Source organism: Coregonus clupeaformis, chromosome 11 (assembly GCF_020615455.1).
Source record: "Coregonus clupeaformis isolate EN_2021a chromosome 11, ASM2061545v1, whole genome shotgun sequence".
Classification (NCBI taxonomy): Eukaryota; Metazoa; Chordata; class Actinopteri; order Salmoniformes; family Salmonidae; genus Coregonus; species Coregonus clupeaformis.
This window is the reverse complement of record NC_059202.1, coordinates 39,055,726-39,080,694: the sequence shown is the minus strand read 5'-3', so window position 1 is coordinate 39,080,694 and position 24,969 is coordinate 39,055,726. Positions and strand designations below refer to the sequence as shown.

Below are 24,969 nucleotides of genomic sequence, written 5' to 3'. Positions count from 1 at the left end.
GGCTCTGGCTGGGCCACTCAAGGACATTCAAAGACGTGTCCCGAAGCCACTACTGCTTTGTCTTGCCTGTATGCTTAGGTCTGAGGTCCTGAGCGCTCTGGAGAAGGTTTTCATCAAGGATGTCTCTGTACTTTGCTCTATTCATCTTTCCCTCGATCCTGACTAGTCTTCCAGTCCCTGCCGCTGAAAAACATCCTCACAGCATGATGCTGCCACCACCATGCTTCACCGTAGGGAAGGTGCCAGGTTTACCCCAGACTTGACGCTTGGCATTCAGTCCAAAGAGTTCAATATTGGTTTCATCAGACCAGAGAATATTGTTTCTCATGGTCTGAGTCCTTTAACTGCCTTTTGGCAAACTCCAAGCAAGCTGTCATGTGCCTTTTACTGAGTGGCTTATGTCTGGCCACTCTACCATGAAGGCCTGATTGGTGGAGTGCTGCAGAGACGGTTGTCCTTCTGGAAGGTTCTCCCATCTCCACAGAGGAACTCTGAAGCTCTGTCAGAGAGACCATTGGGTTCTTGGTCACCTCCCTGACCAAGGCTCTTCTCCCCAGATTGCTCAGTTTGGCCAGGCGGCAAGCTCTAGGAAGAGTCTTGGTGGTTCCAAACTTCTTCCATTTAAGAATGATGGAGGCCACTGTGTTCTTGGGGACCTTCAATGCTGCAGGAATGTTTTGGTACCCTTCCCCAGGTCTGTGCCTCAACACAATCCTGTCTCAGAGCTCTACGGACAATTCCTTCGACCTCATGGCTTGGTTTTTGCTCTGACATGCTCTGTCAACTGTGGGACCTTATATAAACAGGTGTGTGCCTTTCCAAATCAATTCAAATCAAAGTCCAATCAATTTAATTTACTTCAAGTGGACTCCAATCAAGTTGTAGAAAAATCTCAAGGATGATCAATGGAAACAGGATGCACCTGAGCTCAATTTTGAGTCTCATAGCAAAGGGTCTGAATATTTATATAAATAAGGTATTTCAGTTTTTAATCTTTAATATGTTTGCAAAATTTTCTAAAAACCTGTTTTAACTTTTTCATTATGGGGTTTAGTGCGTAGATTGATGAGGATTTTTTATTTTAGAATAAGGCTGTAACGTAACAAACTGTGGAAAAAGTAAAGGGGTCTGAATACTTTCTGAATGCACTGTATATCATTGAAATTGACCTACAGCCCAAATCAATATTTTCTATGTCCTGATGTTATATGTTGTCCTGATCACATCTCTGATCCTCCTCTTTCTCTTCTCTCTTCTCAGTATCATATCGTACCAGACTTTGCCTAGGAACATGCCCAGCCATCGGGCACCACCAGCCATGCCCCACTACGGGGACCCTGGCTACCGTACCTTACCTAGGAACAGCATGGCGCGGCCGGACAGTATCTGCAGCATGTCCCCCTCCATATACGATGAGGCCCTAGGCATGGGGCTGGGCCTGGGGATCTCGCCTGCAGACAAGAGGCGCTCGATGAGGGACGACACCATGTGGCAGCTGTATGAGTGGCAGCAGAGGCAGGGCTACATTCCCAAGTAGGCATGAGACTATAGAAATATCATTTCTAGAATAGGAATTCCCATTCAAGTTAATGTTCTGTAATGCTGGACCGGCAGCCATATTGAGTGTACCCATGAGTGCACCAGTCAAATTGAAGTGATCTGAATTGGAATGTCCATTAACTTCCTTAATTGACTGAATTGAAATGAAATGTACCCTAAGTAGTACCATCTCACCCCTAGCCCCAGGCCTATGTCGTCCACGCCCGGGCCCTACGGGGCCCTGCCCAGCCCCAAGACCATGATCAACCTGTCTGAGCACCAGGGTCACAGTCACCACTCTATCCCCCCCTCGCCTTCCCACGGCTCCTTGTCCATGTACGGGGGCTACTCGCCCCTCCGCTCCTCCTACAACCACAGCTCCAGTAGGTCAGAGGTGGGCTTGCCTGTATACCAGGGGGATGTCACTATAGACAGGAGACACAGCAGGACATCACACCTCAACAAGGTAAGAGGACTAGTCTGGACCTTGGTCTTCTAACACATGGCTTTATTCATTAGGGCACACAATGGAAAATATTTTTGCAATGGGACATGAATATGAACGATTCTTATTGAACAATTGCAGGAAGTTCCTCCATGGTCCAGTCTGTTTTCATCCGTTTGGTGCCTAATGAACACAACCCTGGCCCGCAATTGGGATGTATGCTTGCTGAATATTCCCCTGATTGAATACAACCCTACCTCTCTCTCTCTTCTCCAGTATGCCTACCCGCCTGACAGGAGGTCAATGCCAGCTGGGATCCCTGTTCAGACCATCATTGCCCAGTCTCTGCAAGGCAAAACGGTCAGTTCACTTCCCTCTCTCTCTCTCCTTCTTTCTCTCCCTCTCTTCATCCCTCTCCTCCCCTTGTCTGGTCTGTCCTAATGTACCCTGCCCTTGGCCTTGATACACAGTCAGGCTTATAACACCCTGTCATTTAGTTTTCCATTCTGGTCTAATGGGGCTGCTGCTTCCAAAGACAAGTCACGTTCGTAATCACTATCCCCCCTCCTCTCTTTCCCTTCCAAGAGGAGGACATTGTCGCAGAGCTTCTGTAGAGGCAGATTAAGACAGGATTTAAAGATCCATGTTCCAAGTGATGTGGTTTAAAATGTGTTAACTCCCTGAGCCTCTCTAACCCAGCCGTTTACACTATGCAAGCGGCACTCGCCCAGACACGCTAGCCTCACCCTCATGTGGGTGCTAACAAGCTAGCAAGCAAGCTAGGTAGTGCTACGTGTCAACAGCCATTGTCAGCCAATCCAGTTGGGGTTGGAAGCTATGGTGAGCTTCGATAGGTCACTCGCGTCGCGATATCGCAGAGGATTTGAATAAAGTTCAGCTTTCCCCAACTTTAGTCCCACCCTGTTCAGCTCCCTCGCCCATGCTCGCATCGCTCAACGGTTCCCCCACCCACTCGGCTTCTCTCGCTTTCCTTCCATTGAAAGTGAATGGCTTCCGATGTTTCACCGCGCAATACCGCTTCCTAGTGGAAACACAGTGGAAAGCCCTGTTGTTCACAGCTCACTAAGCCATAGCCTTACCAACGGCGATACATCACTTTGGCTACATGGTGATGCAGTGTGACACAGTGCTTGGGGTACAGGGAACACTCTTGGGGTACACTTAGCTAGCTCTAGACGACCTCTCCTGGTGTGTGGTGTCCTCTCCAGTCCTGACACGTTCTGACCTGTCCTGCTTTCTGTCCTATCTTCCTGGCTCCTGTGTGTGATAGGGATGTGACAAATGTTTCAACTGCCTTTTCTTTTTTGGGGGTTTTCTTTTAAAACGATAAGAAAATGACATAACATTTGATGTGAGGCTCTGTCGCAGCCGGCCGCGACCGGGAGACTCATGGGCGGCGCACAATTGGCCCAGCGTCGTCCAGGGTAGGGGAGGGAATGGCCGGCAGGGATGTAGCTCATTTGATAGAACTGCAACGCCAGGGTTGTGGGTTCGATTCCCACGGGGGGCCAGTATAAAAAAAATATGTATTCACTAACTGTAAGTCGCTCTGGATAAGAGCGTCTGCTAAATGACTAAAAATGTAAAAATGTAAATGTAATGTGAAATCCTATTGTGTGGAATGACCTCTAGGGGCAATGAAGTTCTACCACAGTCATGCAGTAAGTTTAAAGGCTCTGGATGGTCAATATGACATCTGCAGTGGGCCGTACAGCATTTACAGTGATACGGCCTCTGCAGAAGTCAGGGCATTCATAATACTTCTTGCTCTTTGTGGAGCAGAGCCGTTGTCAAGGAAGTTGTCAAGGAAGTTGTCAAGGAAGTGAGTTTGTCTTTATACAGGACCTCCCGCCCCCACCTACCGTCAACCAATCATGTCTATATGGAGCTATACGGAGCCCTCCATATTGTTACAACATTTGGGCTTAGCACGATGATGCGGCACGGAGCTCGATTTGGCCCCCGGAGGCTCCGCAATTGCGTCACACACTCCGTACGGAGCCTCCGGATCGCATTGTCGGAGCAAGCATAAAATGGCTTTTAGGCATCTGTAATCTGCTTTGTCCCGAAGACAACTGTTAATTCACCTTGGCTCTAGTGTTCCTTCCATTTGTTATGTGCATTAGCGACTCACAACAAAAAATAAACCTAGCCAAGTGATCACTTCTATTCCCTACATTCTCTTTTCCCTCCATTACGTGTCGCTCACTCAATTCCGATCCGACCGCTCGCTCTACACACAAGTGCTGCACACCCAAGCTCCCATTAAGCCTACATAAATTACTGCCGAGAATGGGATACACAAACAAATGGGATATGCAAACAAAACTATAGATAAGCTACATCCCTTACCAAATCAAGACTGCTTTAGCACAAATTCAAAATGGATTGGTTGATTCAAGTAAGGAAATATAGTATGTGTTCCAAGCACTAGCTGCAGTTTTTGCAAACTGCGTAGCTATAGTGTGCCCCCCCACACACTAAACCTAGGCAGGTTCCAGACTGAAATATGCAAGAAAAACATTGTTTTGATGAATACAAATAGTGTTTTCATTAGTCTAAGGGCCTACTTTCTTTCATGTTTAACAAAAGCCTGTCTACCAAGTTTATTCTTTCATGTTTAACAAAAGCCTGTCTACCAAGTTTAAGCTCATAAATCAAACACAGTGCAAAAGAAAACATGCACCAAATGCATGTATCTACTGGTTAAAAAGGGGAAGAAGTTTTGCTTTCTAATGCGGTTAACTATATGTCTCAACTCCCATTATAAAGGGAATAACACACTGGTGAAACGGGAGTAAATGCTGAACAGTGATAATGATGAGAAAGACATCTGTTTCTGTAGCGCGAGTCGTGGCTCAAATGGCGCTTGCAGCCTTTCATTTAGCAAATGACCTCGCCATTGGCAATGGTTGCATGTCAACTGCAATCATTTCTGTAATAATCAGCGCTTTCTTTTCCAACAATTAACGACGATGATGTTCGGAGCGCTTCTGTTGCAAATAATTTGAAAGATGCGTATCCCCTCTTACTAACATTACAGCATTGTTGTGTTAGGTAGGCCTATACAGTGTTTGTTTACATGTACTCTGTTTACAAACATTGGAGTGAAACAAGCTTATATTTTGAGGTCTGATGGGGTACGACAGTTAAACTAAGCTCACGATCCATTTATAAGTTAAATTCTTCAAGAATCAATGGGTACATACAGCATCATTCATTTAGAAGTCCAACTGCTGATTGCCTCTTCGACGTTAATCCAATTTGGTTTATAAACGTTTGAATGTTTAAACGTTCACACCCCTAGTGTGTCATGTCCTATTCTCCTCTTCTCATGTCCCGACGTCTTCTCCCTCTGCCTTCTCTCCGCCCCCCTGCTCTCTGACCCCTAACCCCTACTCTGCCCTCCTGACCCGTCCTTCTCCTCTCCGGTCTTTCCTCCTGCGTCTCTCCGCCCCTCCCAATAGCCTGAGGAGCTGACCCTGCTGCTGATAAAGCTGCATCGGCAGGAGGCCGACCTAGACAGTGTTCAGAAGCAAACTGTAGCACAGCTTATGCAACTAAATCTTGATGGCGGCCACAACCAAATGGGTCCCCTGAGGTCGCCACTGTGTGCTGTTGTCTCGTCGTGTGCCATGCCGCCGTCTACTATTCTCCATCCACTTGGGTCGTTCATTTTTGGAAGGGCCAGATGGGTGGTAGGGGGTGGGATGAGATTGTAGTCAGTGCTAAGGAGCTTGGGGCAGGTCATCACCTTACTGCCTCCTCAAAGGAAATACCCTTTTCTTTGAAGATGTCTCTTTCTGAATGTCCTTGTTCTTATATTAAACAAGAGCAATATTATATTATTATTGTTGTATTATAATATTGCTTTTGTTTTTCTTGATGTAAATCGGCTTTCTTTCTCCTGTTTTTTTTAAAACTGTTAACCCTTGAATCTTTGTTGCTGACATAGGCTATTCGTGATGACTTTGTTGTTAATTGTAGTAATGTACGGTGAAGAGACACAGTGGGTGTACCAGCTTACTCCCTAAAAATAAACTCGGCAGATGTTGCCTGGAAATTAGAAACTCCAACTTAGTGATCTTGAAAAGTGGACTGGCTAAGTAGGCTTAGCTGGGTTGTGTACAGTAATGAATTCAGGACTTTGGTTTTTTGAAGTCTCTTTTAAGTCATCAGACAGGGATTTAAGTAATGTAGGGCACCCAAACTTGAGATGGGAAACAGTTGTTGGTGATCAAGTGTTAATAGTGGCACTAAAGCATGAATAATGGTAACATTTTTGTCAATGGTGTGTCATATAGATTTTATCCACCTAGTCCTCATGGCATTCACACAGTCAGTGGTGTTGTGAGACACATTACATGCCTATGACCTATTATACAATGCAACACAGTAAGAAAAATAGTAGGGTTTTCTATCCTCCATTTACTCCCACTCACTTTCTCATCGCCAACAGTTTGTCCTTGTATGTGTCTCTTAGATCTAAACTGTTTGCCCTGTCTGTCTGTCTCTCTGTCTGTCTTTTTCTGTCATTCTCTATGTCTGTCCAGCTTTCTATCTGTCTGTTTCTATTGCCTAATGATAATTTGCCTCGCTCACTCTCCCTTCTCTCTTTCCTCTCCTCTTTGCTGTTCTCTGCACTGCTGACCGACGCTAGAATGCCATTTTGTCTCATCACCTCCAAAGGAACCTCATGTATCTGGATAACCAGGTGGGGTAACTTTAACACATGGTCCTTATTTTGGGACGGATTTAGCTACCAAGTTTCAGACTTGCTCTGTCTCCATTTGTGTGTCTTTGTGGATGTACAATACCAGTGAAAAGTTTGGACACACCTACTCATTCCAGGGTTTTTCTTTATTTTGACTATTTCCTACATTGTAGAATAATAGTGAAGACATCAAAACTATGAAATAACACATATGGAATCATGAAGTAACCAAAAAGTGTTAAACATATATATTTGAGATTCTTCAAAGTAGCCACCCTTTGCCTTGATGACAGCTTTGCACACTCTTGGCATTCTCTCAACCAGCTTCATGAGGTAATCACCTGGAATGCATTTCAATTATCAGATGTGCCTTGTTAAAAGTTAATTTGTGGAATTTCTTTCCTTCTTAATGCATTTGAGCCAAACAGTTGTGTTGTGACAAGGTAGGGGTGGTATACAGAAGATAGCCCTATTTTATAAAAGACCAAGTCCATATTATGGCAAGAACAGCTCAAATAAGCAAAGAGAAACGACAGTCCATCATTACTTTAAGACATGAAGGTCAGTCAATCTGGAAAATGTCAAGAACTTTGAAAGTTTCTTCAAGTGCAGTCGCAAAAACCATCAAGCGCTATGATGAAACTGGCTCTCATGAGGACCGCCACAGTAAAGGAAGACCCAGAGTTACCTCTGCTGCAGAGGATAAGTTAATTAGAGTTAACTGCACCTCAAATTACAGCCCAAACAAATGCTTCACAGAGTTCAAGTAACAGTCACATCTCAACATCAACTGTTCAGAGGAGACTGTGTGAATCAGGCCTTCGTGGTCGAATTGCTTTAAAGAAACCACTACTAAAGGACACCAATAATAAGAAGAGACTTGATTGGGTCAAGAAACACAAGCAATGAACATTAGACCGGTGGAAATCTGTCCTTTGGTCTGATGAGTCCAAATTTGAGATTTTTGGTTCCAACTGCCATGTCTTTGTGAGACTCAGAGTAGGTGAACGGATGATCTCCGCATGTGTGGTTCCCACCGTGACGCATGGAGGAGGAGGTATGATGGTGTGGGGTGCTTTGCTGGTGACTGTCTGTGATTTATTTAGAATTGAAGGCACACTTAACCAGCATGGCTACCACAGTATTCTGCAGCGATACGCCATCCCATCTGGTTTGTGCTTAGTGGGACTATCATTTGTTTTTTAACAGGACAATGACCCAAAACACACCTCATGACTGTGTAAGGGCTATTTGACCAAGGAGAGTGATGGAGTGCTGCATCAGATGACCTGGCCTCCACAATCACCCGACCTCAACCCAGTTGAGATCGTTTGGGATGAGTTGGACCGCAGAGTGAAGGAAAAGTAGCCAACAAGTGCTCAGCATATGAGGGAACTCCTTCAAGACTGTTGAAAAAGCATTCCTCATGAAGCTGGTTGAGAGAATGCCAAGAGTGTGCAAAGCTGTCATCAAGGCAAAGGGTGGCTACTTTGAAGAATCTAAAATCTAAAACATATTTAGATTTGTTTAACACTTTTTGGTTACTACATGATTCCATATGTGTTATTTCATAGTTTTGATGTCTTCACTATTATTCTACAATGTAGAAAATAGTAAAAATAAAGAACACCCTGGAATGAGTAGGTGTGTCCAAACCTTTGAATGGTACTGTATATTTCTGTCTAAAAGGTGTTGTTTTTCCACGCTGCATTCGAGATGTCGGCTCATGTAGGTCAATATTTGAAAAGTTTAAAGTTTGAAAACTAGCGTGTGTGTAACATTTCTTTGGGGCTTTCCCTTGCCATGTGACATTTTGGATGAGAGCATGTTTGTGTGTGTGATCTATTATGATGGAAAAAGGTGGAGCTAGCATCATTGACAGTCAGTGTTGTCTCTAAACTGTCTAAAGCTCTGGTACAAACTGACTGTTCCCAAATTGCTGCTCCTCCTTTCCTCCATAATGAACAACTAGATGAAGGAAAATAAGCCTTTAATCGTGATGATTCACACATTGATAGAGAACTCAGCCCCCAGGCCTCAACTGTACCACCACCACTTAAGAGTAAGGTATTGGCCAGCCAACGCCGGCTAACGTTGCTTTCTTCAATCCATCCTCAGTTGTTTTATGGTCCGGCTTGCTCCTGCAATGATCCTCCCTGTATTGTTTGTGAATATAGCACTTCTCATTCATACAGCTTTTACTTTACTGTCTCCTGGAAAGTCAAACCACCAATGTGAACATGGCTTACGTACAAACAGTAGTATGATGTGTACTGTATGTTCCACTGTCTGGTTAAAATCCCTCCTTCACTATTGACAGTTGTGTTTGTGCTTGTGTGTGCATGTTTGTGTGTGTGTGTATGTGTGTGCGGTATATTTCTATTCCATTGTTGTGTTGCCAGTGTTATGGGCCAACCGCACAACTCTGTTTCCACCAGTCTCTGTATGGGCAGTGAGAATTCACACTTAAAACAAACTATTTGAAACCACATATGTGACCGACCGCCTCGATTCGGTCTTATGTAGCAAAATTTGAAATTGTGTTTTTTACTTTGGATAAAAGTACTCAGAGCTATAAATGGTATATCATACACGACAGTTGAGGAACAATGGGAAAGTAATTCTGCTTTGAAAGTTGATAAACTTGTAACCCCACTTTTGAGAAAATGGCCCTTGAATGTTTTGGTACACATACTGGAGAGCTCTTCTTTGTCTGCACCCATTCAGCATCGTTCACACCCTCTTAAGCCTTAGTCCCACCCATCTCTTTAAGGATTCACATGTGAGGCCATGTGGAAAGCACACACTATATCAAATAAAAGTTTATTTGTCACATGCACAGGATACAGAAGGTGTAAACGGTGCAGTGATAGTGCTTGCATAGTAGCAATATCAAAAACAGAAAGTGTCCAGATAAAAAATAATTTACAAATATTTTATCGTTGTTAGATGACGCTTACCCAACACACTTGTCTAAATTGATGGGTCATGTGAAGGACATTCTATAACCAACCCTCACCCACATCTAGCTAAGTGGATGGGTCACTATTGTCTAGACATGTACACATGTTCATGCACAGTCAATCACCCCCAGACACACCTGCTAATTAGATGGGTCATGTAATAATCAGGTCGAAGTGGAGTCTTTTGTTTAGACATGTAGGTAGCTAGGTAGCTAGCTAGCTAAACAATGAACCCAACTCATACTACTACCAATACAAACATTGTCATAGCTGTAGTATGAATCTTCAGGTAGCTAAATCTAACAAACTAGGTTCAATGTTAGCTAGCTAACATTAGGCTATAACTAGCAATGCAAATGGATTTCTGATTGGAATAATATTACTACACAGATCATACACGTAACGTTAGCTAGCGAGCCAGCAACCTAACGTTTGCTAGCTAACTAACGGTATGTTTTAGCTTGCAATAAAAATGACTTTCTGACAAAATTAAAAATGTATATCTGGAAAATGTAGCTAGACTCTTACCCGTATACGTGGATGAACGCTTCACGGCAGACTGGAACCATTTAATTCCGTTTTGTTTGTAGCTACATCTTGTTTGGCCAGTGTTGTGTCAAGTCACTCCGGTTCACACTGACCGTGGCGTGTGCAGAAAGTAGCCCATCACTTTTTCCTACTGATCTGTCGATAGCGCCTGCTAAATTCAGGGCATCAATGTTGTTGAGAAAAGTAGGACAACTTTTGTAGTTCTCGATGGCTAACGTTATAACTTTCAAAAACGGCGCGGTAGAAAGGACTGTCAACACATACTGAACAGCTCACGTTATAGACAGAAGTGTGTTACATGGCAGACCAATCCAAACTCATCTCCCGGCATGTCCAGCCCATACATTATCTCAGTGTCACGGTTAACTAAGCCAGAACCCAGAAGCAGACCAGGACACGGTACGTGAGACAAAGGTGAGTGTTTATTAATTGACTTCCGAGTGAGGCTGAATAATCCAGGGACAGAGCGGGTGGCGTGGATGGGTTGTTGAGGGTGCAGTGGTAGGTCCAGACATGGCTCGGCAGCCGCCGACCATCAGGCAGAGGTTGGGTGAAGGTTCCGGGTGAGATACTGCAGACAGAACAAAACGGAGGTGAGTACACAGCAATTCAACAAGGTGCAAAACAACAAAAACTAACGCTAGAACTCAAGGCTGATACGCTGACAAACATACTGTTCATGGCTAACGATCCGGCAGGAACTGGATGTTCGGCCAGAGCCTAAGAAGGGTGATGATCAGGACCAGGTGTGCAGATTGCTGATGGGATGCAGGTGCGGAAAACAAGAGCGCTCCCCGGAGCGTTCCCGAACCCTCGGGAAACTGGAGATTACGAACAGGAAAACTAGTCACCAGACAGGACCCGACTCAGACAGCCGGGATCGTTACAGTACCCCCCCTCCGACGAACGCCACCGGGCGGACTCCCCGGAGCGCCAGGATGGAGGCGGTAGAAGTCACTGATGAGGTCCGCATCTAGGACCTGTCGCCGCTGAATCCAACTCCTCTCCTCAGGGCCATACCCTCCCAGTCCACGAGATACTGGAAACCCCGGCCCCGCCTGTCTGGAATCCATGATGCGACGCACCGTGTAGGCAGGACCACCTCCGATCATCCGAGGAGGAGGAGGAGGAGGCGGGGGGAGGCAACAGAGGACTGAGGAAGACAGGCTTGAGGCAGGAGACATGAAAGGTGGGATGGACTCTGAGCGTCCTCGGTAGTTTGAGTCGAACTGCCACTGGATTGATCACCTTCTCCACCACAAACGGGCCAATGAACTTCGGCAACAACTTCCCTAGACTCAGTCCGTAACGGAAGATCCCGTGGTGGCCAACCAAACCCTATCTCCGATGGTATAGGTGGGAGCGGGAATCCGCGACGATTCGCCTGGAGCTGATACCGGTCCGAAACTCTAAGGAGTGCCTTTCTGGCCCGATGCCAGGTCCGGTGGCAACGCCGAATATGGGCCTGCACAGAAGGCACTGAGAGCTCCTTCTCCTGAGAAGGAAACAGGGGAGGTTGATAGCCATACAGGCACTGGAAGGGAGACATCCCAGTGGCAGATGTAGGAAGAGTATTGTGGGCATACTCAACCCAAGGCAACTGAGAGGCCCAGGAGGTGGGGTTGGAAGAGACCAGACAGCGTAGCGTTGATTCCATCTTCTGGTTGGCTCTCTCCGCCTGACCATTGGATTGGGGGTGAAAACCAGATGTGAGACTGACCGTAGCTCCAATGGCCAAACAGAAGGACTTCCAGACAGCAGAGGTAAACTGAGGGCCACGGTCGGAAACGATATCACTGGGCAAACCGTGGACCCTGAAAACCTCCCTAACCAGGATCTCGGACGTCTCCGAGGCAGAGGGAAGCTTGGCAATTGGCACAAAGTGGGCGAACTTGCTGAATCTGTCCACGATAGTCAGAACGACCGTGTTCCCCTCAGAAGCGGGCAACCCCGTGACGAAGTCCAGGGCCAGATGCGACCATGGTCGCCGGGGAATAGGAAGGGGGTGAAGTAGTCCAGAGCTGGGCCGATTGGTACTCTTATTCTGCGCACACACTGGACAGGCAGCAACAAAACCCCGAGTATCCTCGGCCATGGCAGGCCACCAAAAACGTCTGCGAAGAAACGCCATAGTCCGAGCCACGCCAGGGTGACAAGCCATCTTGCTGGCGTGGGACCATTTGAGGACAGCAGGACGAACCGACTCAGGCACAAACAACCGACCGGGTGGACCGTTACCGGGACCGGGCTGAGTCCGAAGGGCCGCCAGCACCTCCTCCTCAATCTTCCACATAACTGCTCCCACGACGCAGTTCCGGGGGAGGATTGTCTCGGTCTTGGACCCACTCTCCTCCGTCTTGGAGAACATCCGGGACAAGGCGTCCGCCTTGCCGTTCTTAGATCCAGGTCGGAACGTCAGGGCAAACTTGAATCGTCCCGAAAAACAACGCCCACCTGGCCTGGACGGGAGTTGAGACGTTTAGCCGATTGCACGTAAGCAAGATTCTTGTGGTCCGTCCAGACCATAAACGGTTGCTCCGCCCCTCCAACCAGTGGCGCCACTCCTCCAAGGCAAGTTTCACCGCGAGAAGCTCCCGGTTACCCACATCGTAATTCCTCTCCGCAGGCGAAAGGCGACGAGAGTAGTAGGCGCAGGGATGGAGTTTACTGTCCGTGGAGCATCGCTGCGACAGGATGGCGCCAACTCCCACATCAGACGCGCCCACTTCAACGACGAACTGACGGGCCGTGTCCGGTTGAGAGAGAATCGGTGCGTTGGTGAATCGCCTCTTCAAATCCAGAAACGCTCGATCCGCCTCCGGATTCCACTTGAAGGTCCTGATGCTGGAAGTCAAGGCAGTTAACGGAGCGGCCACACGGCTGTAATCCCGGATGAATCTGCGGTAGAAATTCGCAAACCCCAAAAATCTCTGGAGCTGCAATCTCGCACCGGGCTGGGCCCATTCCAGAACCGCTCTAACCTTCTCCTGGTCCATCCTAATCTCTCCCCTGGAGATGATGTACCCGAGAAAGGATGTCGTGTGGGCGTGAAACTCGCACTTCTCGGCCTTCACAAACAGGCGATTCTCCAACAATCGCTGCAGAACCTGCCGGACATGCTGGACGTGGTCGGAAGGTTCCTTCGAGAAGATCAGAATGTCATCCAGGTAAACAAACACAAAGAGACCGATCATATCTCTCAGGACGCCGTTCACCATACTCTGGAATACCGCTGGAGCATTGGTCAGTCCAAACGGCATCACCTGATACTCAGGTGACCCATCGGGTGTATTGAAACCCCGTCAACCACTCGTCCCCCTCTCTGATCCGGACCAGGTGATACGCATTGCGTAGGTCTAGCTTGGTGAACACCGTAGCACCCTGTAAGGAGTCGAAGGCAGAACTCATCAAGGGCAGGGGATACTTGTTCTTGACCGTGATGTCATTCAACCCCGATAATCAATACACGGTCGAAGAGAGCCATCCTTCTTACCCACAAAGAAGAATCCTGCCCCCCAGGGGTGATGACGAGGGACGAACGAGACCAGCAGCTAGGGACTCCTTGATGTAGGTCTCCAACGCCTCACGTTCAGGTCGGGAGATACTGTATAACCTTCCCTTGGGGTAGACAGCTCCAGGGACCAGGTTGATGGCACAATCATATGGTCGGTGGGGAGGGAGTGACAGAGCCTTCTGCTTACTGAAAACTTCCCCCAAATCGTGATATGTCTCGGGAACCAGGGACAAATCTGGGGGTTTAGCCTCAATCACCTGACTGGGAACCGAATGGGGGCAGGCAGTCTTGAGACAGTTAGCATGACAATCCAGGCTCCAACTCGTTACCTTGCCCGTCACCCAATCGAACGTGGGATTGTGTTCCTTCAGCCAGGGGTATCCAAGGACCAGAGGAACATGGGAAGACGGCAGAATGAAGAATGAAATCATCTCAGAATGATTCCCCGACAACCGCATCTTAACCGGTTCAGTCCTCATCGTGATACGTGCCAGACTACCGCCGTTCAGAGTGGTAGCTTCAATGGCTTCCGGCAATTGCTCCTTGGAAAGCCCCAGCTGTTCCACCAACTCGGCATCTAGAAAGCTTCCATCGGCACCTGAATCGATAAAAGCGTTAATCGCTAAGCTCTGATTCCTGTTCATAAGGGTAGCCGGGAAACGGGGTCTGACAGAGGTATTGAGAGGTCGAAACTGGCTCGCTAAAAGTCCTCCCAACTTTAGCGAGCCGCGCGAGTTTGACGCACCCGACTGGATCCTGAGAAGCTGATCGGTTGGACGGGACCCATTGCTTCTCCCTCCTTCGCTCTCGGACTCGATTATCCACCCGAATAGACAAAGCTACCAAGCTGTCCAGGTCACTAGGCTCCGGATAGGAGATCAACTCATCCTTGAGCTGCTCCGACAGACCCTGGTAAAAGGCCGCTTGCAGAGACTCCTCGTTCCACCCACTCTCCACAGCCAACGTCTTGAACTCGATCACGAAGTCGGCCACGCTGCGAAGTTCCTTGGCGAAGCGAAAACAGGCGCCTAGCTGCGTCCCTCCCTCGGACGGAATGGTCGAAGAGCTTCCTCATCTCGGCCGTGAACCCCTGGTATGAAGCCATGCAGGGATCCTGTCGTTCCCAAACGGCTGAAGCCCACTCCAGCGCTCGACCACGCAGCAACTCAATCACAAAGGCTATCCTAGCCTTGTCTGTGGCATAAGAGTAGGGCTGTAGATCGAACACTAGTCCACACTGCATAAGGAAGGAACGGCATCTTCCCAGCTCTCCCTCATACTTATCCGGCGTCGGAACCTTGGGCTCACGGATGGACACAGCTTCAGAAGCGGCAGGCGAGATGGGTGAAACCGGTCGTGGATCCTCCACCGGACACTTGCGTTGGTTCTGGACCTCCGTCAGACCGGTAGAAAGGTTCCGAACTGACAACGCGATCTCCTGTAGTACCGTGCTATGATGGCCCAACATCTTCTCCTGCTGGGTAATAGCATGGCGAACAGAGTCCAGGTCCGCTGGGTTCATTACTGGCCGGATCGTTCTGTCACGGTTAACTAAGCCAGAACCCAGAAGCAGACCAGGACACGGTACGTGAGACAAAGGTGAGTGTTTATTTATAGAGTCCGAGTGAAGCTGAATAATCCAGGGAACAGAGCGGGTGGCGTGGATGGGTTGTTGAGGGTGCAGTGGTTGGTCCGGTACTGGCTCGGCAGCCGCCGACCATCAGGCAGAGGTTGGGTGAAGGTTCCGGGTGAGAGACTGCAGACAGAACAAAACGGAGGTGAGTACACAGCAAATCAACAAGGTGCAAAACAACAAAACTAACGCTAGAACTCAAAGGCTGATACGCTGACAAACATACTGTTCATGGCTAACGATCCGGCAGGAACTGGATGTTGGGCCAGAGCCTAAGAAGGGTGATGATCAGGACCAGGTGTGCAGATTGCTGATGGGATGCAGGTGCGGAAAACCAGAGCGCTCCCCGGAGCGTTCCCGAACCCTCGGGAAACTGGAGAATACGAGCAGGAACACTAGTCACCAGACAGGACCCGACTCAGACAGCCGGGATCGTCACACTCAGCCAATCAAAGCTAGTGGGGAGGTTCCTGTTTTTTTCCCATGGCTAAACCAAATAGGCTCGTAATTTAACAATTGTATTCGTATTTGTGGATGGAATACAAGTTTGTTATTAAGGCACATGAAAATTCACGTTCCAGAAGGAATTTCTGCCAAAAAACACATTTTGGTAAAAAATAAATGTTTACAGTGCCTTGCAAAAGTACTCATCCCCCTTGGCGATTTTCCTATTTTGTTGCATTACAACCTGTAATTTAAATTGATTTTTATTTGGATTTCTTGTAATGGACATACACAAAATAGTCCAAATAAAAAATTACTTGTTTAAAAAAATTCTACAAAATAAATAACGGAAAGGTGGTGTGTGCATATGTATTCACCCCCTTTGCTATGAAGCCCCTAAATAAGATCTGGTGCAACCAATTACCTTCAGAAGTCACATAATTAGTTAAATAAAGTCCACCTGTGTGCAATTCAAGTGTCACATGATCTCAGCATATATACACCTATTCTGAAAGGCCCCAGTCTGCAACACCACTAAGCAAGTGGCACCACCAAGTAAGCGGCCCCATGAAGACCAAGGAGCTCTCCAAACAGGTCAGGGACAAAGTTGTGGAGAAGTACACATCAGGGTTGGGTTATAAAGAAATGTCAGAAACTTTGAACATCCCACGGAGCACCATTTTAAATCCATTATTAAAACATTGAAAGAATATGGCACCACAACAAACCTGCCAAGAGAGAGCTGCCCTCCAAAACTCACGGACCAGGAAAGCTCCACAGCGGAGATTGGAGTATCTGTCCATAGGACCACTTTAAGCCGTACACTCCACAGAGTTGGGCTTTATGGAAGAGTGGCCAGAAAAAGCCATTGCTTAAAGAAAAAAATAAGCAAACACATTTGGTGTTCGCCAAAAGGCATGTGGGAGACTCCCCAAACATATGGAAGAAGGTACTCTGGTCAGATGAGACTAAAATTGAGCTTTTTGGCAATCGAGGAAAACGCTATGTCTTGCGCAAACCCAACACCTTTCATCACCCCGAGAACACCGATGCTTTTCATCGGCAGGGACTGGGAAACTGGTCAGAATTAAAGGAATGATGGATGGCATTAAATACAGGGAAATTCTTGAGGGAAACATGTTTCAGTCCTCCAGAGATTTGAGACTGGTACGGAGGTTTACCTTTAGCATACTGCTAAATTAACACTTGACTGGTTTAAGGGGAAACATTTAAATGTCTTGGAATGGCCTAGTCAAAGCCCAGACCTCAATCCAATTGAGAATCTGTGGTATGACTTAAAGATTGCTGTACACCAGCGGAACCCATCAAACTTGAAGGAGCTGGAGCAGTTTTGCCTTGAAGAATGGGCAAAAATCCCAGTGGCTAGATGTGCCAAGCTTATAGAGACATACCCCAAGAGACTTGCAGCTGTAATTGCTGCAAAAGGTAGCTCTACAAAGTATTGACTTTTGGTGGGGGGTGAATAGTTATGCACGCTCAAGTTTTCTTTTCTTTTTTTCTTTTTTCTTGTTTCTTGTTTGTTTCACCCCAAAAAATATTTTGCGTCTTCAAAGTGGTAGGCATGTTGTGTAAATGAAATGATACAAACCCCCAAAAAATTCCAGGTTGTAAGGCAACAAAATAGGAAAAATGCCAAGGGAGAGAATACTTTTGCAAGCCACTGTACGTTCAAATGCTGCTCCTGTGAAGTAGTGATGTGCGACATACAGTGGGGAAAAAAAGTATTTAGTCAGCCACCAATTGTGCATGTTCTCCCACTTAAAAAGATTAGAGAGGCCTGTAATTTGCATCATAGGTACACGTCAACTATGACAGACAAATTGAGAAAAATAATTCCAGAAAATCACATTGTAGGATTTTTAATGAATTTATTTGCAAATTATGGTGGAAAATAATTATTTGGTCACCTACAAACAAGCAAGATTTCTGGCTCTCACAGACCTGTAACTTCTTCTTTAAGAGGCTCCTCTGTCCTCCACTCGTTACCTGTATTAATGGCACCTGTTTGAACTTGTTATCAGTATAAAAGACACATGTCCACAACCTCAAACAGTCACACTCCAAACTCCACTATGGCCAAGACCAAAGAGCTGTCATAGGACACCAGAAACAAAATTGTAGACCTGCACCAGGCTGGGAAGACTGAATCTGCAATAGGTAAGCAGCTTGGTTTGAAGAAATCAACTGTGGGAGCAATTATTAGGAAATGGAAGACATACAAGACCACTGATAATCTCCCTCGATATGGGGCTCCACGCAAGATCTCACCCCGTGGGGTCAAAATGAAGAACGGTGAGCAAAAATCCCAGAACCACACGGGGGGACCTAGTGAATGACCTGCAGAGAGCTGGGACCAAAGTAACAAAGCCTACCATCAGTAACACACTACGCCGCCAGGGACTCAAATCCTGCAGTGCCAGACGTGTCCCCCCTGCTTAAGCCAGTACATGTCCAGGCCCGTCTGAAGTTTGCTAGAGTGCATTTGGATGATCCAGAAGAGGATTGGGAGAATGTCATATGGTCAGATGAAACCAAAATATAACTTTTTGGTAAAAACTCAACTCGTCGTGTTTGGAGGACAAAGAATGCTGAGTTGCATCCAAAGAACACCATACCTACTGTGAAGCATGGGGGTGGAAACATCATGCTTTGGGGCTGTTTTTCTGCAAAGGGACCAGGACGACTGATCCGTGTAAAGGAAAGAATGAATGGGGCCATGTATCGTGAGATTTTGAGTGAAAACCTCCTTCCATCAGCAAGGGCATTGAAGATGAAACGTGGCTGGGTCTTTCAGCATGACAATGATCCCAAACACACCGCCCGGGCAACGAAAGATTCGTAAGAAGCATTTCAAGGTCCTGGAGTGGCCTAACCAGTCTCCAGATCTCAACCCCATAGAAACTCTTTGGAGGGAGTTGAAAGTCTGTGTTGCCCAGCGACAGCCCCAAAACATCACTGCTCTAGAGGAGATCTGCATGGAGGAATGGGCCAAAATACCAGCAACAGTGTGTGAAAACCTTGTGAAGACTTACAGAAAACGTTTGACCTGTGTCATTGCCAACAAAGGGTATATAACAAAGTATTGAGAAACTTTTGTTTTTGACCAAATACTTATTTTCCACCATAATTTGCAAATAAATTCATTAAAAATCCTAAAATGTGATTTTCTGGATTTATTTTCTAATTTGTCTTTCATAGTTGACGTGTACCTATGATGAAAATTACAGGCCTCTCTCATCTTTTCAAGTGGGAGAACTTGCACAATTGGTGGCTGACTAAATACTTTTTTCCCCCACTGTACGCCTAGTTTCCTGAAACGAGCCACATATCATTGTGGTTATGTTTTGATAGCATGAACTACTAGGGCTGACATCAATTTGTAATTTTAGACCTCCCTTGTTTGCTCCCTCGAGAGTGTAAGTTGGCCTATGTATTTCCTTTCTAAATTACGATGCAGGAGCAGATTTGCTTGAGAGGCTGTTTTTTTCGTGACGATTGTATGACGCTGCACACCACTTCTCTGACACTTTTGTGAACACCTCGGAAGGTGTAAAACTACTACTGTCTTCCTCTGTCCCCATATGTTGTCGGCATACCAGCACAGCGGCTGATATCCACACCTGACTGTCAGAGAAATGACCCTCCCTCCCAGGCTAAAACTCCCTGTGAGCCTGCATGCTCCGTGTGGAATGTCACCAACATACCACCTGGTCCACATGCTTTCTTTGTGCTGTGGTGTGGTGCTGGCAGACAACTGCGGGTGTGTGTATGTGGAAGAGAGGAGAGAGATTGCTGTTTGTCTGGACTGACTGATGTTAACGTATTCTGTAAGGAATGCCCTAGATTGTCTTTGAAATTATTTTGAATTTGCTCTATCTATTGGGGTAAAAGCAATTGTCAGTACAATAGTTTTTCTTTGAAATTATTTAGAATTTGCTCAGTCTATTGGGGTAAAAGCAATTGTAAGTACAATGCATTATGGGTTGCTAAGTAGATGTGGTACTAGTGACACTAATTAGCGGAGGAACAACCCCCAATCCCTTTCGTCAGACCTCTCTTCCCTTGTTATTAAGGCCAAACATTTAGCCCAATGAAACCATTTGCTTCAATAGGAGCTAAAAGGAAAGGAAAAAGTCAAGTCAACTATTGGCCCGATGTTCAGTCACTGTCTCAAATAAACCAATCCTGTTTATAAAAACACATTTTATTTTTCTTAGCACTTATTATAGCTCTGTTTGGCTCTCAGTCTTTATAGTCTGTGGTCTGTGTGTCAGTTTGGGACTCGTTTCAACTGTTCTGTTTTGTAACACAAACACTGGCCTGGACCACAGAGACTAGACAAACAGATTCCTCTGAAGACTTTATATGTGGTAAAGGCCCAATCTGGGATATGCCTTACTCTGTATGAGTGGGAGTATGTAGATTATGAAGACTAGGGGGCCCAGCACAGATCATTGGTGCACACCCTGTTGTTTTGAATTAAAGATAACGTTTTATTCTGGAAGAACATCATAAATGCATATCACTTATGCCTATAAGATCCCCCTAGAGTATATTGATGAACTGGTGCACAGACACTTCAAAACCTTATCCCTTATTATTTATTGACTGTCTTTTTTGCCATTTATGACTGTTATTCAATACATTTCTATGGGCTTTAGTAGTATTTTTGATACCTTAATTTTAAAGGTGTCCTAAAATTCAAAATCAAATAGTTAAATAATAAATGGTATGACCTTCTTAAAACAATTCCATATGTCAGCTTAGAACCCCCCTCCCTCCCCACGGCTTAGACTTTTAAGAAATAAGCGGTTCCACTTGGCAAACCAAGTGGCAGGGCTGCCATTGTTTTTCGAATTGCAGGCTGACCTTTTTAAAGTATGCTGGCAGTTGGACAACACAACCACCAGACATAGTTGGTGCCCTGACAGTCTGACAATATAGTTGAGTAAGCACATAGTTGTACCTGCCTTCTGCTTGCAGTGCCCTCTATAACCACTATATTCTGCTGAGGAAGACAAGTCACTCTGGATGTTGAATGCACCAGCAGCCTCAGAATAGACAGGCTGTTTAGACTAGACTTCCTGTTGTCCTGGTTGCTATCAGTATTATGTTTGGTGGTTTTGTAAATGTAGATGTATCTGGTTCAGTGAGAAATGACAAACCATTTGCACAATTCTATTCAATGAACTTTACTTATCCCAGAGGTGCAATCATTGCTGGCAGGCATAGGATACAGATTGAAAGACAATAACATACACTTAGTTAATACAACGGGTAATAATATGACCTCATCATGAAGCTGCATTAGATATGATTCTACTGTAACTGCCTGTCCTTCTCTACAGATGAGCCCAGAGGAATACAGGGAACACTCCTACATGTGCAGGCCGGAGGAAGTCGACATTGATGTAAGTCCAACACACTCAAGTATGGCTACTGTGACACATTTCCCTATGGGAAATACTGTGGACTGTCTTGGGTATGATAGTCTTAGGTATGGGGAAGCAAGAAAAATATGGATCTCCTATAGTTAACTGGACTATATAATGTACACCATATACAGCACAGCCTGTTCTGACCTCCCCCCTGTTTTGTGTTGACTCTGGAAATATCTGAAAAGATATACACTATATATACAAAAGTATGTGGACACCCCTTCAAATGAGTGGATTCGGCTATTTCTGCCACACCCGTTGCTGACAGTTGTATAACATCAACACATGCAATCTCCATAGACAAACATTGGCAGTAGAATGAAGTTACTGAAGAGCTCAGTTACTTTCAACGTGGCACCGTCATAGGATGCCACCTTTCCAACAAGTCAGTTCTTAAAATGTCTGCCCTGCTGTTATTGTGAAATGGAAATGTGTAGGAGCAACAACGGCTCAGCCGTGAAGTGGTAGGCCACACAAGCTCACAGAACGGGACCGCCGAGTGCTGAATCACGCTTCACCATCTGGCAGTCCAACTGACAAATCTGGGTTTGGCGTATGCCAGGAGAATGCTACCTGCCCCAATGCATAGTGCCAACTGTAAAGTTTGGTGGAGGAGGAATAATGATCTGGGGCTGCTTTTCATGGTTCGGGCTAGGACCGAATGACATTCTAGAGGATTCTGTGCCTCAGACTTTGTGGCAACAGTTTGGGGAAGGCCCTTTCCTGTTTCATCATGACAATGCCCCCATGCACAAAGCGAGGTCCATACAGAAATGGTTTGTCGAGATCGGTGTAGAAGAATTTGGCCTGCACAGAGCCCTGACCTCAACCCAATCGAACACCTTTGGGATGAATTGGAACGCCAACTGCGAGCCAGACCTAATCGCCCAACATCAGTGCCCGACCTCACTAATGCTCTTGTGGCTGAATGGAAGCAAGTCCCCGCAGCGATGTCCCAACATCTAGTGGAAAGCCTTCCCAGAAGAGTGGAGGCTGTTATAGCAGCAAAGGGGGGACCAACTCCATATCAATGCCCATGATTTTGGAATGAGATGTTCGACGAGCAGGTATCCACATACTTTTGGTCATATAGTGTACATCATCTGATCGGATTGTTTCTGTTCTCCTACTCAGGCCAAGCTGAGCAGGTTGTGTGAACAGGACAGGGTTGTCCGGACGCAGGAGGACAAGCTACAGCAGCTACACAGAGAGAAGGTAATGGATCTGTCTGCAATACACCCTGCTGATGTGATGTCTCCTCACCACTTACTTAACAAAGCCTCTAACACATGGAGTGGATTCAATATAGAGGTGTAAAATCCACATTGCGGACGGAATCACGGAATCCAGACATTGAAACGGAATTCAACAATATACAATGTTTTATTGAACTTAATAGTAGGAAATCAACTCAAATGTATTGAACTTATTCGAAAATGCATTAATTTCCCCAAGTTAATCATAAGCCATGAACAAAATGCATCAGTGATTCGTATTTTCCTGCAACTTTCTGAAACGGCACAGGAATGGCCCTGTCTGTGTGTATGCCGTTGCGCGCATATGTCTACACTTTGTGTAGCCGTTAGCGATGATGCTAATGATAACCTTCTTCTAGTAGAGATGGAAAGGCTTTGTGTGTTGTTGTTCTCTAATGGTGGTCCCCTCCACAGCATACCCTGGAGATGGCCCTGCTGTCGGCCAGTCAGGAGATAGAGATGGGCTTTGAAAACCCAGCCGCTGTACACAGTGTCATCCAGCAGAGTGAAGTGCTACAGAGTGGCTTGCTCAGTACCTGTAGAGAGCTATTCAGAGTTAACACTGTGAGTATATGTATACACTACACTACACGCACACAAACACACACACACGCACAAACACTGCATGCCTGGGAGAAGAGTCTGTGTGTATGATATGAGGCGATGTCATTGACTCTCTTCCTCTCCCCAGGAGTTGGAGCGGTCATGGAGGAATTATGAGAAGATGGAGGGAGACGTCTCATTGGCCAAGAACAACCTGCTGGAGCAACTAGAGGCACTGGGAAGCCCTCAGGTACACAACAACAACAACAACAACAAAAACCATTAACCCCTGCATTACTCTGCCTTACTCTGTGGTAGTGGGAGTATGTCGATTATGAAGAGTAGGGGTCCCAGCAGGGAGCCCTGGGGCACACCCTGTGTGACTTTGAGAGTGTCGGAGGGGTAGCTATTGAGAGTGATGAATGGTTTCCTATTTAGTGAGGTAGGATCGGATCCGTCCATCCAGCTGTCCATTCATCCATCCATCCATTTATCCATCCATTCATTCCTCTCTATCTCTCACTCCCTCTCCATTTCTCCCCTATCCTGTAGCTGATAGAGGGGTAATAGCATCAGTGGGGAAATAAAGCTGTAAGGCAGGTGATTGATCACAACACTGTGAGAGGGGCAGATTTTAATTAGATCCGAGGGCTGTGTTTTCTCTCTCTTTTTCTCTCTCTTTCTTTCTCTCTTATATCCCTCTCTTTTCATTCCTCCCTTTATTCATGTAATCCTCAGTCAGTCAGAGCCCAGATTAATTAATATAGCCTCAGTGCCCTTCATAGACACACACAGGCCTGTCATCAGCAGGGAGTGGCTCATTATCTGCTCCTCTCTTTCCTTATCCCTCAGCCACAAGCCTAATACAAGGTCTCGCTGGCATAGGAGCATGGTCAGCCTTACTCTCTCCCTCTCTCTCTTTCTATCTCTCTTTCTCTTTCTTTCTCTCTCTCTCTCTATCTCTCTCTCTCTCTCTCTCTCTCTCTCTCTCTCTCTCTCGCTCTCTCTCTCTCGCTCTCTCTCTCTCGCTCTCTCTCATTGACTTTTATCATCTCCTGTTTTTTTTTTTCAAATGAAATGTATCTTTCTGTTCAACTTTTATTGTTAATTTATAGTCTCTGTGTGTGTGTGTGTTCAGACAGAGCCACCCTTTTTACATGTATCTCTTTCTCTCTGTCAGACGGAGCCCCCCAGCCAGCAGCATGTCCACATCCAGAAGGAGCTGTGGAGGATCCAGGACGTGATGGAAGCCCTCAGCAAGAACAAGGCCCAGAGGAGCTCAGACACACAGGGATACTACTGCTCCACGCCCATCTCCAACCAACACAAGAGTGAGGTGAGGAGCACACATGCACAAATGTGCACACACATACACTGTGTGTACAAAACATTTTTTCACGCTCAACAGTGTATCAAGAATGCTCCACCACCCAAAGGACATCCAGCCAACTTGACACAACTGTGGGATGCATTGGAGTCAACATGGGCCAGCATCCCTGTGGATTTTGACACCTTGTAGAGCAGGGATCATCAACTATATTCAGCCGCAGGGTGATTTTTTCTTAAGCGGATGGTCGGGGGCCAGAACATGATAACAAATCATTTGTTGACTGCAAATTGATCGCAAGAAGCCCAAACAGATATAATATTTGACTAAAACATAATAATTTCAAACCTTGCTTACATTTGTATATGATCATGTGTCTCTCTATAATACATGGAAATACTTGGGAACAGATTTTCCAAATTAAAATCACTTGGAGCTGATTTCCTGGAGTTTTTACCATTGTTTTATGTCCAACAATGAAAATTCAATCCCCGCTCAGATAAATTGGGGGGCCAAATAAAACCACCCGGGGGCCAAATTCTGCCCGTGGGCCGCCAGTTGG

At 46.2% G+C, this 24,969-nt stretch overlaps 1 protein-coding gene across 1 annotated transcript in view; it reads left to right on the top strand.

Moving 5' to 3' along the window:
* Window positions 1-24,969, top strand: part of LOC121577187 (pleckstrin homology domain-containing family A member 5-like) — a 94,936-nt gene that overhangs the window by 54,649 nt on the left and 15,318 nt on the right. Inside the window, exons 9-17 of the mRNA XM_045223553.1 lie at window positions 1,261-1,533; window positions 1,741-2,005; window positions 2,261-2,344; window positions 6,666-6,719; window positions 21,192-21,254; window positions 22,416-22,496; window positions 22,952-23,101; window positions 23,229-23,330; window positions 24,261-24,416. Coding sequence (XP_045079488.1) covers window positions 1,261-1,533; window positions 1,741-2,005; window positions 2,261-2,344; window positions 6,666-6,719; window positions 21,192-21,254; window positions 22,416-22,496; window positions 22,952-23,101; window positions 23,229-23,330; window positions 24,261-24,416 — 1,228 coding nt within the window. The remainder of the gene's footprint in view (window positions 1-1,260; window positions 1,534-1,740; window positions 2,006-2,260; window positions 2,345-6,665; window positions 6,720-21,191; window positions 21,255-22,415; window positions 22,497-22,951; window positions 23,102-23,228; window positions 23,331-24,260; window positions 24,417-24,969) is intronic.